The sequence below is a fragment of the Heliangelus exortis genome, chromosome 6 (genome assembly GCF_036169615.1).
Source record: "Heliangelus exortis chromosome 6, bHelExo1.hap1, whole genome shotgun sequence".
Taxonomy (NCBI): domain Eukaryota; kingdom Metazoa; phylum Chordata; class Aves; order Apodiformes; family Trochilidae; genus Heliangelus; species Heliangelus exortis.
In genome coordinates this window covers 31,321,967-31,337,909 of record NC_092427.1, presented here as the reverse complement: position 1 = coordinate 31,337,909, position 15,943 = coordinate 31,321,967, and the positions used below count along the sequence as shown (strand labels likewise).

At 59.2% G+C, this 15,943-nt stretch overlaps 2 protein-coding genes across 6 annotated transcripts; one reads left to right on the top strand and one right to left on the bottom strand.

Moving 5' to 3' along the window:
* Window positions 1–2,339: 2,339 nt before the first annotated feature.
* CHPF (chondroitin polymerizing factor) lies at window positions 2,340–7,616 on the bottom strand. The gene is made up of 4 exons (XM_071747592.1): window positions 7,212–7,616; window positions 5,419–5,983; window positions 5,044–5,226; window positions 2,340–4,546 (listed from the first exon to the last, which is right to left on the bottom strand). The coding sequence occupies exons 1-4, from the start codon at window positions 7,520–7,522 to the stop codon at window positions 3,284–3,286; spliced, it is 2,322 nt and encodes a 773-aa protein (XP_071603693.1). The 5' UTR covers window positions 7,523–7,616; the 3' UTR covers window positions 2,340–3,283.
* A 2,944-nt stretch (window positions 7,617–10,560) lies between these two features.
* Window positions 10,561–15,937, top strand: TMEM198 (transmembrane protein 198). Of its 5 annotated transcripts, none has more exons than XM_071747591.1 (5): window positions 10,561–10,696; window positions 12,714–12,964; window positions 13,072–13,647; window positions 13,868–14,058; window positions 14,551–15,937. In XM_071747591.1, exons 2-5 carry the CDS (start codon window positions 12,775–12,777, stop codon window positions 14,695–14,697), a joined length of 1,104 nt encoding a protein of 367 aa, XP_071603692.1. In that variant the 5' UTR covers window positions 10,561–10,696; window positions 12,714–12,774; the 3' UTR covers window positions 14,698–15,937. The 5 variants fall into 5 exon arrangements, with proteins under 5 accessions (XP_071603692.1, XP_071603691.1, XP_071603690.1 ...); XM_071747590.1 differs by having other exon boundaries at window positions 14,548–15,937; XM_071747589.1 differs by having other exon boundaries at window positions 13,868–14,076.
* Window positions 15,938–15,943: the final 6 nt, after the last annotated feature.

Here is a 15,943-nt window from a genome sequence, read left to right as displayed (position 1 = left end):
CCTCCTTTTCCTATTGATGTATCTGTAGAAGGACTTTTTGTTATCCTTCACAGAGGTAGCGAGATTCAGTTCAACTTGTGCCTTTGTCTCTCTGATTTTCTTTCTACACAACCTAACTATATTCCTAAATTCTTACTGAGTAGTTAGCCCTTTTTTCCATAATTGGTAGGCTCTCTTCTTTACCCTAATTTCTTTCAAAATCTCCCTGTTCAGCCAGACCGGTCATCTTCCCCGCCGGCTCGCCTTTGGGCACACCGGGACAGCTGCTCCTGTGCTTTCAAACTGAGGCGAACAATTTCAAGGGTGTCACAGCCCCAGCCCAGTGCCCTGCCTGCACCTGCCAGCCCTGCACTGGCAATAGGAGGGTTTCAGCAAGCTGCAATGCTGCAAATAACTTGGCAAATACCAAAGTGTATTCAAATACTGTCAGATCCCTTTTAAAAGGGAGCATTGACTGTGCTGGGAAGGCCCCAGGGACTGTCATTTGCTCATAGGACATTTGCTTGCTGGTGCAGGGGGGGTTTCATTGGTGTTGATAGTGCAAAGCATTAGGTATGCAAGCAGCTCTAACTTCTGTCTGGGCAAACAACAAAGAGGAGACAAGAGCAACTCTATTTAGACCATCCTATGACAATTAAATGACAATTTGGCATTTATTTTTGTAGCCAACTTGATTTTAAGCCAGTTTGCTTTATTACCATTTGGATACTCTTCTAATACGCTATCACATCCAACTTCCAAGGTCTGCTTTTCAGAAGAGAAATGTATCCGCAATGCACCTCCATCCGCCTCGCTCCCTCTGTCCCAGATTCACACTTAAAGGGAATTAAGGATGCACTTGGGAAGATCAAAAATAGAAATTCTCAGAGCAAGCCAACGGTTATCATCTGAAACATAATAAAATTATATTTAAACATATACGCTCCTACACCATGGATATGAAGGCTGGAGCAGGAACATATGAATAAGGTATCTTTGGAGAAGGCATGGCACACAGCCCAAGGGCTTCGATGAGTTTTGCTGAACACTAACAGTCTGGTCAAGCAAAAGTGAGTAGGTTCAGTTAATTTTCTTAGGGATGTCACTGATATGGGTGTTTCATGAACAAGTAAGATACGATGACCAGAGAATGGAAAGAAGATGCAGAGGTATGAAAATCATGCCTGGAGCAGGCAGCATGGACAGGGGACACAGTCCTTCTTCTCATACTGCAAATGGAAGCTGTAGGTGGTGAGATTTGGGGAGTCTGGGGCAAGACCATGGTGCTCTGCTCAACAAAGCACCATTGCAGCAGGGAACTGGAAACCACAGGAAACTAAGAAGCACTGAGATGCAAAACAGCCTAAAAAAGGGTGAAATGAACCCTAAGAGTAACATTTTATTGCTAGTTCATCAGCAATAAATTCAACACCGTGCTCAGATGTAGTTTCTAGCTTAGGAGCTTCCTTTGGAGCTGATCCCAGATGCCAGAGGGCAGCACTCAACATGGGCCAGGGGTTCACCATTATGCACAGCCTTTGAAGGCTGTCACGAGGACAGCATGTGTGGGAGGACCAGCCTCTCACTACCATGCTTTTTCACCCACAGCCAGGTCAGCAAGATCATGAATTTACATCACCAGTAAAAAAAGGCCATTGCCCAGAGCTCCGCACACTGCACATGAGCAATGGGGCTTCCCCTGGCAAGGGGCTCAGCATCCTGCTGCACCACTAGTGGCTGGTAGCAAGTGGTGACATCAGAATGACCCCAGGAATGGTGGGCATAAATAAATCATAGAATTATTTTGGTTGGAAAAGACCTTCAAGATCATCACGTCCAACTATTAAACCAATACTGTCAAGCTCACCACTAAACCATGTCTCTAAAGCACCACATCTACCTGTATTTTAAACACCTCCAGGGATGGTGACTCCACCATTGCCCTGGGCAGCCTCTTTCAGTGCCCGACAATCCTTACAGTGAAGAAATTTTTCCCAATTCCAATATAAACCTCCCTGGAACAATTTGAGGCCACTCCCTCTTGTCCTATGGCTCGTTACTTGAGAGAACAAACACCCACTTCACAAGACTCCTGCTGTGAGCCCCCAGATGTTCTAGCTGGTATTTCCAAGTGTCTGCTTGGCCTGGTGTTGGCCAGCCTGTCCCTAAGCCAAGAAGCTCCCTTGGTCTAAATAAGGAGAGGCAGTCATCTCCCAGGTCAGGCAGAGGATGCTGCAGACAGCTTGAAGAAAGCAGCATCCCTGCGAGGAAGCAGTCCATCTAGGTTTTGTACAAGCAGCCAGCACTTGCCTCTGACACAACCCCCAAGCAGGATAACCCAGTGAAGAATCAGCCAGTCCCACTGGTTCATCTGTTTTATTAGTGTAAACACACACCTCCCTCACCCCCCCACTATTAAATACAAACCAGGAGCAGAGAGCAGCTCCTCAGTCGCTTTCTCCTTAGGAGATTCACAGCCAAACCTCTGCCATGCCCACCAAGCCAGGCACCACGTCCCCCTTCCCCGAGGATGGCCCCGTGGCAGGAAGGTGGGAGCACCTCTATTTGGAGGCTTTTGTCTGAGGGCTGCGACCTCTGACGTCCTATTGATACTGCGAAGGCCAAAGCGGCCTGGGTCACGGTTCCCATGGGGAGCAGATCACAGTACGTGAATACAGCAGGATCCTCTCTGGCACCCCCTGTGCTCACTGGCCTGGAGCCAGGACCCCCCACCCACCCACCCACCGGGAGTGTTCTGGCTTATTGCCAAGCGGCAAAACCCCAAAACCAACATCATTATTGCTTTTTTGGGGTGGGACGTGCCCCATCCTGCTGTCCCTGCATGACCAGGCTGATGCACCAAAGGAGCATGGGGCACAACGTGTCTCAGGAGGGGATCACCCCAGCCCTGTTATAGTCATGGCCCTGCAGGAGGGGGACCCTGGGCTCTGTGTGCCCCCAGCTGAGGGGGGACAGCAACGGACAGAGTAGCTCACCACCTCCTGCTGGGCAGTGGCTTTAAGTGGGAGGGCCAGCAGCTATGGGGTGAGAAGCTGGGTGTCTTGGCTGGCAGCTCAACAACTCCAACCCCACCTCACCCTGGGGTCTGCACAGCCACAGCTTCTCTGGAAGGACCTGAGCATTCCAGGCTGGCAGACCCCAGCCCAGGGAGCCCCAGTGGGGTGAGTCACAAGCTTGGGCACTGGTGATCCTGGCAGTCGCTGGGAAGAGGAAGACAGATTTGGGCAGCAGAAGAGGTGGGGCGAGCAGACAGGGCAGGGTCAGCCCCTCTGTGCCTCAGGGTTCAGGTGCTGTTGCCCTGCTCCTGCTCAAAAAGCACCATGGCCAGCTGGGAACGGGAGCCTATGCCCTCCAAGCTGCTCTGCACACAGCGGTGGTAGATTTCCTCACTCAGCCGGGGGTTGCAGGCCTGGTGCCGGTAGCGCTGCAGTAGGGCAGGCTCCACGGCCCGGAAGACATGCAGGTTGGAGTACTTGATGAACATGTCGTAGATGTCTAGGGTCTCCAGTATGTCCTCATTCTCCTGCACATCACCCATCATGCGGGTGCGCGCTGCCATGTAGTCAGCATTGTAGAAGCAGGCTTCATGGAAGACGTCACGGTCAAAGCGCCCCGCGTCCCGCACCAGGTCCAGTGTGGTGGGTGGCACCTGGTTGTGGTGAGCAATAGCAGGGTTGTAGCCCTGGAAGTGGATAGGGAAGAAGACCTGCCAGTTGTTGATGGTGTTCATCCGACAGCGGTTCAGGAAGTCAACAGTGACCTCTGTCCCTACACCTGCCACAAAGAAAAGGGTGTCCACAGGATGCTTCTTGGAGATGATGTCCATGACCTTGATTTGGGAGGGTGCATCTGTCTTGACGCTGATCCATGGGATCTTCACCTCTGCATACTTGCGCTCATACTCGGTGATCTGGGCCTTTACATGGGCAAAGATATCATTCTGGGTGACCTGCTGGGCCTCAAAAGGGTCATAGATGAATAGGAAGGTGAGCACTGCATTCTCACTGCTCTCAAAGGCTGCTGCCGCATAAGCCTCCAAAAAGCGGGCAGCGTAGTCCCGGTCGTGTGCAGTCAGGGGCAGGATGACATTGATGCGGCTCGCCTCTGTCACATAAGGCATGGGGATGATCTCTACCTCGCTGAGGGGCCGCACAAGGTGCACACGCTTGGTGACAGAGCGGCTGTGCCCCTTCTGGGTTACCACCTCCACCTGGAGGTCCAGCGTGTACTCCATGCCGCGTGTGGGGTCGAAGCGCCGGTACCCGTTCACCAGCTGCTGCTTGCGGATGTGCAGCATCGGCTGGTACTTGCGGTTCAGCTCCTCCATAGCCGTGGCCACCACATCGGCCACATCTGCCAGGTCTGCGCCACGCAGCTCGCACTTGGGAGAGCCGTCCACACAGGCATAAACCTGCTCCTCCGTGAAGTAGTCCCAGCGCAGCACCTCAAAGCGGGTTTTCGGCTGGAAGGGGGGTGGGATGCCAATGGGCCACGTGGCGCCATGGTCTCCATCAGCAGACAGGCTGCTGGCATTCTGGATCTCCAGCTACAAGAGGAGAGAGAGGAGTGAGAAGCCAAGGTGGGCTCAGGTAGGCATTCCAGCTCTGGCTGCTAGCAAGTTGACTCCCAGGACTCAGATCAACCATTCCTGGCTCAAAGAACAGTACCAGAACAACTCTGCCTTCAGCCTAACTGTTTACACCTCAGTTTTCCTCTGGACAGCATTCCAGATACAGCACACCAGCCCCATCAACAGGATTTGCACTCTGTCTCACCCAGCCTGGCCTTGCTGGTGGAACTCAGGACTGTGCTGGCTCCAACACCCCAAACCACCGCTGCAGCTCCAGGACCCATAAGGGTCCAAAGATGTTCTTGAGACAGCACCACTGCCCCTAGCAGCCACACACTCTCAGCTGATCCCATCCCACAGCTGCTCCAGGTGACAAACCCTCATATTAGAGTGGAAAGGTAGCACAAGGTTACAAGAAAGCCCACAAGGATGACAGAAGGAGCCCAGACCCTCCCAGCCAAGTCGGGTCTCACCTGGAGTTGCTGGATCTCCTGGTATGTCCTCTCAAGCTCCACCTGGGCAAAGTACTTGTGCAGCCGGTACATCTGGAGGGGATCCAGCACTGGATGGACAGTGAAGGCGCTCTGGAAACGGAGGTCAGTCTCCCGTTCGGGTTCTGAGTTCTTCCCCAGCTCAAAATAGTGGTAATGCAGGCCCTGCACCAGCAAGGAAAGATAGTCACAGTTGGCCCCGACTCACTCCCACCCCTTGAGCTGACAGCACAGTAAGCTCAAAGGACAACAGGATGCAAAGGCTGGTCCCCCAGGCCCTATGAGCCCCTGAGAAGGCAGGGAAATATGGTGGGCCAAGATCAGATTCCTGGAAGCCATCTCCACTGCAGGACCTACCTCATGCTCCTCGGCACAGTTGACAGCTGTATAGTCAATGATGCAGCGGCCCAACCACTCGTCGGGCCGGGCGCTGAGGATGTCATTGCGGCAGCTCTCCAGGTGCTGCTGCAGGAGCAGGAGAAGGCTACGGGACAGCAGGTAACCAAACCCCCCATAGCAGTAGCGTCCCTCAGTGTCCCCACCAATGAACTCCTCAGGGCGGCCCAAGTAGAGGTGGGTATCAATGCTGAGGTGGGCAACCAGGCGGTTGATGCGGTGTGCTTCTGTGTAGGTATCATCCTGAACCAGGAAGAACCAGTCAAAGTCGTTCACATAGTGGTCCAGAAGGTACCTGATGGTTTGGTACATGTTCCAAATGGGCCGCTCATCACTGTGTGTCACCACTGTCATGCCGTGGGGCACCTTGCGGCCCCGCGTGCCCGTGAAGTAAACCAGGCGCTCCAGACGGTGGGCCAGCGTGCGGTTGACAGCCACCCCTAGTGTGTTCAGTGTGCTCTTGGAGGACAGCACACCCACAAAGAGCCTCTGCCGCATCCCCAGCTCCGTGCTGATGTACCGGGTCCTGCAGAAGGAAGAGAACATCTGGCCCCAGGGCACTGCACCCCATCTCAGCCTGCACCTTCCCTATCCCCACCGACGGTACCAACATTGGTTCCTCTGCAGGAACTGCTCCCAGCCTACAGCCACAGGCAGAAGACTTTACTACAGCAGCACTGCCTGCCACTATGGTTGGGCCAGAGGCAGAGCAGAGGGGCTCTACTGGAGTCCCCCACAACCTGAGATGACAGGGGACTCTCCCTTCCTGTCAGCTGGTCTGCCTGGCTCAAATCAGAGACTTACTAAAGCCTGCTGAGAGTAGCTAACAGGGGGAAACAGGGCTACACAATCTACCAGGCACCCAACCATGCTGCCAGCCCCAGCCAGGACAGTCAAGCTGAGAGGCAGTTTCCCGACGCCCCTGCCAGACTCACTGCTCTCAAGTGGCAGGAGAGCCCCTGCAGCCCTCCCCAGAGAAGCTGGGCAGTTGGCGTAGCTGAAGACAGCACGAGCTGGCTGTGCTCCCCCCCGCCTTCCCCTGGCCCCCAGCTGCCCCACTCACAATGATTTCCAGGTTTAATTCTCCCAGTGGCAGGAAGCAAACCCCCCCCCCGGCCCCCAGCTGCCGCCTGGCACACACTGGCCCCATTCAGCCCCCTCCATCCGCCCACCACCTCGGCGGGACAAGGAGGTCCTTTCACTGCTTACTCCCTCTCTTCCCGGGGACGCAGCAGCAGGCTGGAGTTTGCAGCACTGGGTGGGAATGTGCACCACCGAGAGGTCCCTGCTAGGGCAGGGCAGGAGAGGGGCTGGGGCAGGGTGCCTGGCGACACGTGCTGCAGCAGACAACCCCTGTACTGAAGGCAGCAGCATGGGCAGGAGGCTCTTTCAGATGTTCCTGACACAGGCGAAGTGGGGGGCGGGGTAAGGAGAAGGCGGAGGGTGGAGGGAAGGAAGAGAAGCAGCAGGGAAAGGCACTTCCAGTGCGAGAAAAAGAGCTGCAGCCCTGGGTAGCTGCGGGTCAGCAGGAGCACATTGTCAGGTCACCTGTAAAGCCCCCTACTAGCAGTTCACCAGGCAGGGGCAGGCAGACAGCCCCGATTTGGCAGACACACAAACCCCCATCAGGGCACCCCAGGCTCGGCGGCAGCTATTCCCTCCTAAAGCCCGGTTAGCAGCGGCGGCCCTTCCCCCGCCGCAGCCACGGGGAACAGCTCCCCCAGCCCGTCCAGTCCCGCCCCGGCCCCCCGCACCTGACGGCCTTCTTGGCAGCCCTGCCGGGGCTGGGCGGGCGGTAGGGCACGACGCGGGGCTCCCAGCTGTCGGCACCCAGTCCGGCGGGAACAGCGTTGGGCCTGCGGGCCGCGTTGCCGTTGGTGTTGCCGGGGCCGGGGGCCGACGCGGGGCCCCCGTCGGGGCGCGGGCGGGCGGCGGAGTGCGGCGGCGGCCCACAGGGCTCCTCCACCCAGGTGACGCTGAGTAGGCTGAGGGTGAAGCCCAAAGAAACGCCGATGGCCACGGGCCCGGCGGGCCGCAGCACCGACAGCACCAGCGACAGCCGCATGGCCGGAACGGGACAGAACCGGGACCGGGGGCGGCTCCGGCTGCCGCTGGCGGCGCCGGCGTCCGACGTGTCACCCCCTGGCCCCGCCCCGTCGCGTCACCACCGCCCGCCCGCCCCGGCCAATGGGCCGCGCTCCCACCGTCGCGTCACGAGGCAGCGGCGGGGGGGGAACGGGAGGCGGCGTGGGGGCGGGGCCAGGTTGCTAGGAGACGGCGCGGCCCTACCCTCCCCACCCCGCCTTTCCATCGCCCCTCCTGGCAGAGCCCTCCGGTGGGGCAGAGCTGTCCGGCAGCCGGGCAGGTGGCGAGGCTATGGAGACGTCGCTGCGGGGCTCCCCTGGCACCGGCTTCGCCCCCGGCCCCAGCTGCCCCCTCGGAAAGCGCCTTTACCCGGGCCGCGGCGCGGCTGGCGCCGGGATATGGCGCCTGAGCTGGCTTAAGGGCGGATTTCCCCGTGTGGGTGCGGCGGGGCTGGGGCACCGTCAGACCTTTGAGCGCGGGGTCGGCAGGGCACAGCCGCTGCGTCCCGTTCCTGAGACGCAGCCCAACCCACCGTGCCGGTGAATTCATGGTCGATGTGGAAGTGCCGTGTTCCTCTTCTCAAATCGCTGCCCCGGGGGGCTCTGGAAAGCATAGGACTTCATCTGGGTGTCTCCAGGAGGTGACCGATGGTCACGGGTGGGTGAGCGGGTGGGTGGGTTTGAGGCCAGAAGCAGAAAACTCGGCTCATGGGCTGCAGAAGGCAGCTGGGCCAGCCAGGTGGCCTGGGCAAGCATGCGGGAGGGCAAGCAGTGCCTGGAAAGCCTGCTGAGGCAGAGCAGCAGACCATCCCGGGCAGAAACAGGACAGGCAGAGCAGCAGGAGATCCCAGCAGCAGGGCCAGGGACCTCTCAGAGGGGCTGTGAGTCAGAATTGGACCAAAGCCATGGGCTTCTCCAGCTGGGGTCAGGCCACCATTCCACTATGAGCTGCCTCAGGGGGCTGCCAGCGAGAACCCTTGGGCAGACAGACCTAGAGAAACCATCTTGGGACAGAGTTTGCCACACACACACACAGAGCCTCCAGCATGGGAATGATCCAACCCAGAAGGGGCAAGGCTGGCAGCCCTACATGGCCACTCATCACCAGGCATTACTGAATAAGGACAAGGAAGAGGACCCGTCCTTTCCACCTATTCCCAGCTCCTGGCTCCACTTCCAGTAGTCTCACAGCACTCTCAAGTGCCCTTGGATTTATCCTGGCTGGTGGGAGTCCATTCTACCCTCCCCACGAAATACATCCTGCCTGCCCCAGGGAGTGCTGGCAGTTGCAGAGGACAGCAGGCCATGAAGGGCACGCGGGGTTCCGCTCTGCTCCACTGTCTCTTTCATTTTCTGGAACAAAGCAGCCTGTTTTCACCAGGAAAGAGTTGGCAGCATCCCACCCCCTAGAGATAGGGGACCATCATCCAAGCTCAGCTCATTTTCATATGCCTTTTTCTCCTGAATAGGACAAAAGCAACAGGCAAAGGTGGTCACGTGGACAGCAGTTTAATGAACATATAAAAAGTAGAAACAGGCGGAACACGGTGGGACAAGGAGATTTCAGAAGCGAAAATATGCAGGAGTAAGAAGTAAGCAGAGACTTTCCCTGGACAAGGGCCAAAAAGTAGGCATGATTATAAGCAACCAAAGTTGACTGCTTTCTGTATGCAGAGAAACATGGTAGAAATAGATGTATTTGATTTCCTTTACAGGTTGGAATATTGAGCATTGATTGCCTTAAGACAAACACATGATTTTACAGGTTTCATTCTGAAATGACCCTGTTGATCTGAACTTGCATGTAGGTAGAGGTGCAGATTGGACAAAGTATTGAAGTTTTCATAAATAAGACTCTTCATCTCAGGAGAACTGAATGGAGATGAAGCTGTGGACAGAGCAAACACCTCCTAGGGGCTTGACAGGGCGGTGGCCAAGCCCATGGCCCCCAAGCCTGGGCCCCAGCAGAAACCCGGGGGGAAGCAGCCGGCAAGCAGCAGTGTAGTTTCTCCGGCAGCCCCTTCCCAGCCCCCCACCAGCTGCAGCTCCTGCCTTTGTCTCCCTAGCACTGGCGTGGGGTTGGGATAGGACTGCCAGGGGAACAGCAGATGCTGCCAAGAGGCCGCTCATTGCCAGCATTTCATGGGGTCTTTAGATGCTGCAGCCAGGAGGTGCCAGCTCCAGAGAGCTCTGCCTCCACCGACCTCTGGGTTCTCCCACCGACTTGCCGTGCCTGCATCTGCCAGCCACTGGCAGGGGCACAGGTATGCAGCCTTTAGAGGTGCCCCTACACGGGTGCAGCCTCATTAGATGCCCCTCTGCCCCCTCTCAGTACAGACCCTGGCACCAGCCCCTTGCAGAGTCCATCACCCTCTGCACATTCCACCAGCAGCACAACACTGTGCACACCTGACACAAGGCACTTCTGCCATTTTCACACCCCTGCACGCTGCCCCTGAACTCCACACCACTTTGTCCCAGTTACAGTTTGCAAGAGCATCCTGGCTAATGCACATCCTACACTCCTCACAGCCAGCACGGCCCAATGCACACTGTGCAGTGCAGTGCAATGCTGTACTGTGCCATGCTGTGCAGTGCCGAGCTGTGCTGTGTTGTGCAGTGCTTTTCAGTGCAGTGCCCTGCAGCACAGTGCAGTGCTGTGCAGCGCAGTGCAGTGCCATGCTGTGCAGTGTCGTGCTGTGCCGTGACATGCTATGCCGTGCTGTGCAGTGCCGTACAGTGCAGTGCCGTGCAGTGCTGTGCAGTGCACAGGTCCTTGCTCGGCACCCCCGGCTGTCTCACCTCGTGCCGCCCACCTCGACGCTTGTGCAAAACCGTAGCGCGTGAGACAGCGCACTCCCCGCTCCCCCTCCGCCCCCCCCTTCCCCTGACTCCGCGGTGCCCGCGCACTCCGCACCTCCCCCTGCGCACCGGAGCGCCCCCCACCCCACGGCGCCCCCCACCCCATACCGACGCCCCGCCCCCCCCGGGGAGGCCCCGCCCCCCCGGCTGGCGCGGTGACGCCGCGCGGTGACGTCAGGCGGAGCTGTCCGCTCAGCACCGCGCGGCGGGCCGCCCCGCCAGCATGCGCGGGGGCCGGGGCCGGGAGCGCCGGGCGTCGCGGGGCCGCCGCCGCTGCGGGGCCGGGAGCGCAGGTGGGAGCGGGCGGGGCGGGGCGGAGCGGAGTGGGAGGGGGTGGGGCAGCACGTGGGGGCCCGGGAGGTTGGGGGTGTGCTGGGCCCCTGGGGGCAAGGGCCCCGGCACCGGGCTTCTGACCCCGCACCCGCGGATGCCCGGGATGGGCGCGCAGGACCGGGATGGGCGCCCGCGGGACCCCCGCCCCGAACAAAGAGAGGGGCGGAGCGGCCCCTCGCCCCGTCGGCCCTTGCGGCCGTCGCTTAGCAACGCCTCGCCCGCCCCGTCGGCCCGGGGCCCGACAGCCCGGCGGGGGCCGGTGGGGCCGGCCGGGGGGCAGCTCCGGAGGGGGCTGCAGTCGCCGCGAGGCCCGGCCCTGAGCGCTGCTCTCGGGCCCCCGCTGTGCGGTGACCTATGAGGCAGGGAAAAGGAGGGCAGGGGGCCCGGGGCAGGCCGCGGCGGGGAGCCCGGGGCGGTGGGGAGGGCGGCAGCAGGTGGGTAAGTCCCGGCGCCAATGAGCAGGCGCTGGGCTACCCTAGCAACAGTGCCCGCGCCAATGGGCGCCGGGAGCTGCCTGCAACGCTGCCGGAGAGATGGGATGTCCCGGGCGACCCTTCCCCACTGCCCCGGCCCCCGCCTGGCGTGGGTTGAGGGGCAGAGATGTTGCTCTCTGCCCTCCCTCTGCTCCGCCAGCCCTGCTGTGCCATGCTAAGCCTACGCAACCAGCCGGCCTGTGCCCTGCCTCGGCTCCTTGGGCACAGAAGGCCAGCGGAGCGCATCTTTTACCCTACACGGCATCACCTGTCCCTGCGCCTTGCTCCCGGGATCCGCGGTTAAAGTCCAGTCTTGCTTAGCATCCCCCCAGGGGCTCAGGCAGGGTGGATAGGGGCCCAGCACTTAGTGTCCCGCTCCCTGGCCGCCTACTTCCCAGGGATTAGGGTCTGAGCTTGGCTTCCCCAGGGGGATTTGCTCAGGCTGCCGTTTCCTTCCCCAGCTAGAGGGGAGGAGGCCAGCAGCAGGCAAAAAAGGTGCTGGTGGAGCCCAGCCCAGTGCTGGGCAATGGAGAGACATGACTGTACCCTTCCCAGTGCTCTGTTTTTTTGAGCTGTTCTAAGCCGGCTTCTTTTATGTGGCACTTGGAATGACTGGTGCTGGCACAGGGACAATGAGTGACAATAAACTCATCCTAAACCAACTGAGCCCGGAAAAATGCCAGGGGAGCAAAGGGATGCTGGAACTGGCTTCAGGTGGGAGTGGGCAGACAGCTCTTGTAATTAGGTTTAAGCTGGAGCTGGATCAGTCTTTGCAGGGGATTATGACCCCCCCCGTCTGCGTAAGCGCTGTGGGGGGCCCAGTGACCGCCTGCTTGCTGTCCTGGCATGGCTCCAGCTTTTTGGGTGAACGTTTGAGTAAGGGGCAGCGCCAGCCAGGACAAGTCCTGCTCTGGGACCATGGGCCAGGCTAGAAGGGTTGGATGCTGTGTAGGGGCCTGCTTTGTTTTAACAAGGACACCGTGAGCTGGAGTGGGGATGAAAAATAGCCAGAAATATGATTAGAGGATTGGAGAAAATGCCTTGGAGTACAAGCTTTAAGAGCTCAATCTGTTTAGCCTATAAAAATAGAAGACTGAGGGGTGACTTAATTACCAAGCATAATTACTTCACAGACAGAAAATACCAGGTAGTGGAAGTCTCCCGTTCATTAAAGCAGGGAAAGGGTGCCAGAGAGACAGGGACAGGAAATTGAAGCTGCAGACAAATCAAGTACCATGTCCTGGCAGTGAAGCTCCCTGGGGGTGCAGATGGGCTCCCCAGAGACTGCACTTCACTGCAGCCATTCTTCAGGTAATGGTCTGTGCCCCTGAAGCCCCCGTGGGCCAGGGCAGATGGGGCTGTTACCCCATTCTTTTCCTTCCCACCTGGGTAGCGAGGAACCAGAGTGGGTTTTCTGGTGGCTGGGTGCTGAGTTGTGGGCATCACTGTTGGGCACATACCAGTGGTGCCTTCATCCCCCTTCTCTCTCTCTCTCTCTCACCAGCTGGGCTGGGTGCTGGGGCACAGTTTTGCCAGCAAGCCATGGGGCAGGAGTGGGGATTTTGATGCCTCTCCTGGGAGCCCCCAGAGCCATGACTGCAACTGTGCAAACGCTGCGGTTCAAGCTGCTGCCGCACGAGCCGGGCCAGGAGTGGGGGCACAGCTGCCAGCAGGAAATCGAGCGTCGCTACCAGGTGGTACCCTCCGTGGTGTGTGCCATGTGCTGCCTCTTTGGCATCATCTACTGCTTCTTTGGTGAGCCAGGACAGCCCAGTGGCTGGCGGGTTAAGTGGAAAGAAGGGGAGAGGGAGGATGTGGGGTTGCTGGCCATCCACCCCCTGACTGCAGTGGTCTCTTCACAGGCTACCGCTGCTTCAAGGCTGTCATGTTCCTGACAGGGCTGATGTTTGGTTCCATCATAATCTTCATGCTGTGCTACAAGGAGCGGGTGCTGGACACGCAGCTGAGTGTGGAGGCCTCAGTGGGCATTGGGCTGGGCATCGGGGTCCTGTGCGGTCTGGTCACTATGCTGGTGCGCAGTGTTGGCCTCTTCATGGTGGGGCTGCTCCTGGGGCTGCTGCTGGCAGTGGCCACGCTGGTGGTGATGGAGCAATTCTACCACCCATCAACAGTGTGGATCCCCATTGCGCTGCTTCTGGGTGTGGGGATGCTCTTTGCTGTCCTCACCCTGCAGTGGCAGCGCTTCTTCACCACCCTCTCCACTGCCGTCTTCGGCAGCGCCATCATGACCGTCACCGTTGACTATTTCATCGAGCTCTTCCTCCTGGTGCAGTACATCTACGAGCGTATCAAGGTGGCCCCTGCTCGCCCAGTGTGCTGGTACAGCTGGGTCATCCTGGGCATCTGGCCACTCCTCACGGCGCTGGGTGTCCTGGTCCAGTGGAAGGTCACAGCTGAGGGCTACTCCCACACTGAAGGTGTGTGGGGGCTGGAGGAGATGAACATGGCACGGGATGGGTGCAGGAGCTGGGTGTTGGGGTTCCCAGCACCCAGTTTGCATGCACAGATAAAGGGGTTTGGGACTCTGTGGGGGCACATAATTCAAGGGAAGGCCTGAATGCACAAAGCCAGGGCTGGTTTGGGTGCAGGGAGGATTTTGGGGTGCTCCTTGGACTCACAGACCCCTCTACCCTGCAGTGATCATCAGCCGGCAGCAGCGCCGCGTGCAGCTGATGCGCATCAAGCAGCGGGAGGACCGAAAGGAGAAGAAGAAAAAGCGGAGGCCCCACCACCCGCCAGCCCACCAGCACAAAGCCCACCCGCCTGAGCCCGCCTACCGCCGCAAACCCAACCCCGTGCGCCGCTTCGATGGGGACGTGCTCTCCCCTGTGAGTCCTGCGCCCAGGGTAGAGATCTCCCCCGGCCTCCAGGGGCCTTCCTTCTCCATGCGGGTGGGCTGGGGCACGGAGAGGGCAGAGGTGCCCAGAAGCAGCTGGCATCCAAGCTCCTCGAGGGACAAAGCCAGGACATCCCAGGGGCTGAGCAGCTCAGCAGGGGCTGAGCAGCTCAGCAGGGGCTGAGCTGGGATGTGCCCAACACAGAATGCTTCAGCCTTTGCAAGATAATATAAACCAGTGGCCAAAAGCAATGTGGCCAAAGTGAAAACAGGTGGTGGGCAAGGTGCAAATTGTGCAACCTGGGAAATTATGGGGCTGACCACCCTGCTACAGCCAGCCCCTGGAGTGCTCAAGTGCAGGGAGCAGGTGGGATTGCACAGAGCAGGTTCTGGGAAAGGTAAACTCTGCAGCAGAGCTTAGGTTGGGATGGAGTGTGCCGGGAGCAGAGCCCTCCTCACTTTCTGTCCCCCCTCTTTCAAGCAGAGCTACATCCAGAGTTTCCGAGAGCGGCAGACGGGGCCATCCCTGAACAGCCTCATCACCAGCTCCCACGCTGTGGTGGACCTGGACTATGACTGCAGCTCCACCGTGCCCCTCACCACGGGCTCCGGCCCTGCCGTGCGGGTGTAAGCCAACCCAGTGACCTCGAGTGACACCAGCACCCCAGCCTGCTCCGACAGACCCTTGGGACAGGTGGGGCTGTGCCCTTGGCCCCGGGTGGCCACGTGTGCCTCAGGGCTGTGGATGGAGACCCTTCCCAGGGACACATGGACTTGACTGGGTGAGCCCCAGCTGCCCATGGGGCCCAGAGGTGTTGGAGGAGCCCCCCAGCAGCGACTCAGCTCAAGCACTGAGGACACCAGCACCCACGGGCATGTGGTGCGAGCGGCTCTGCTGGGGTGGGGGGTCCCTGAGCCCCTGCTGCTTCGTGTTTCCCCATGGCCTGGGCACACTCATCCTGCATCCCAATATCTCCCTCCCCATGTTTGAGCCCCCTTTCCCAAGATCAGCTCCTTACACCTGCCCCTGCCCCATTGCACCCCCCCCAGCAACTCCCCAAGTGCCTGTGTCCCACATCCTTTCCTCAAAGAGTAGGTCCCACAGCCCTTTTCCCCCCAGGAACTCCCCTGAGCATGTGTGCCCTGTCCCACCCTGGCCCTGAGAGCAGCTTCCAGGTAGCACTTCCCAAAACCTGCCTCCTCAGGAGGTTCCTCTGCTCTAGATGCTCTCCCTGCCCCTACAACCAGCTTGCCTCTCCCCCCTTCTCCCAAGCTGGACCAGGGTGGTCCTGGGGCAGAGGCTAACAGGGCCAGGTGGTTCCTGTGAGGGTGCTGCCCTGGGGTGATGCTCACGCACCCCCTCAAGTTGTTTTGATGGGAGACAGGACACTGGCTCCAGCCTTTGAGCAGAGGCTGGGCTGCCTCAGGGATGTAGGGACCCCCACGGCATCAGAGGCCGTCGCTGTTTTGCTGGCGACTGGATTTTATAGCAGCCATGGGGGAACCCTGGGGTTGGGCCAAGCCTCCGGATGGGGCAAGCCAGGGCAGCAGCCCCTGCCCAGGGCACTGTTGCAGGCAGAGGCTCCTGCCTTGTATATATTTCTCTAGATGAGATTTGTATTAATTTATTCTGGAGTGAGCCAGGACTTCCCCATGGCCAGGCAGGCAGGATAGCAGCAAAACTGGACTGGGGTACCCCCCTGCTTTGGGAGTCCCCTCCTCAGCCCAGCCCTGCTGCCCTGGGAACTGCATGTTTCTGCCAGGCGACCCCCTCCCTGCAGCGCCGCGCCGCCGTCCCACTTTTCAGTCTCTTTTGTAAATGTGCCAAACACTGCTGAGGCCATGGCCACACAGTAAAGAGCCTTTCGGAACTTGGC

Excerpts from the sequence above, each read along its gene's own strand:
- CHPF (XM_071747592.1), bottom strand. The coding sequence starts at position 7,522 with ATGCGGCTGTCGCTGGTGCTGTCGGTGCTGCGGCCCGCCGGGCCCGTG. Across the intron at positions 5,984-7,211 it reads GCTGCCAAGAAGGCCGTCAG|GACCCGGTACATCAGCACGG; the intron begins GTGCGGGGGGCC and ends TTCCTTCTGCAG. Across the intron at positions 5,227-5,418 it reads ACTGTGCCGAGGAGCATGAG|GGCCTGCATTACCACTATTT; the intron begins GTAGGTCCTGCA and ends TTGCTGGTGCAG.
- TMEM198 (XM_071747587.1), top strand. The coding sequence starts at position 12,775 with ATGCCTCTCCTGGGAGCCCCCAGAGCCATGACTGCAACTGTGCAAACG. Across the intron at positions 12,965-13,071 it reads CATCATCTACTGCTTCTTTG|GCTACCGCTGCTTCAAGGCT; the intron begins GTGAGCCAGGAC and ends GTCTCTTCACAG. Across the intron at positions 13,648-13,867 it reads GGGCTACTCCCACACTGAAG|TGATCATCAGCCGGCAGCAG; the intron begins GTGTGTGGGGGC and ends TCTACCCTGCAG.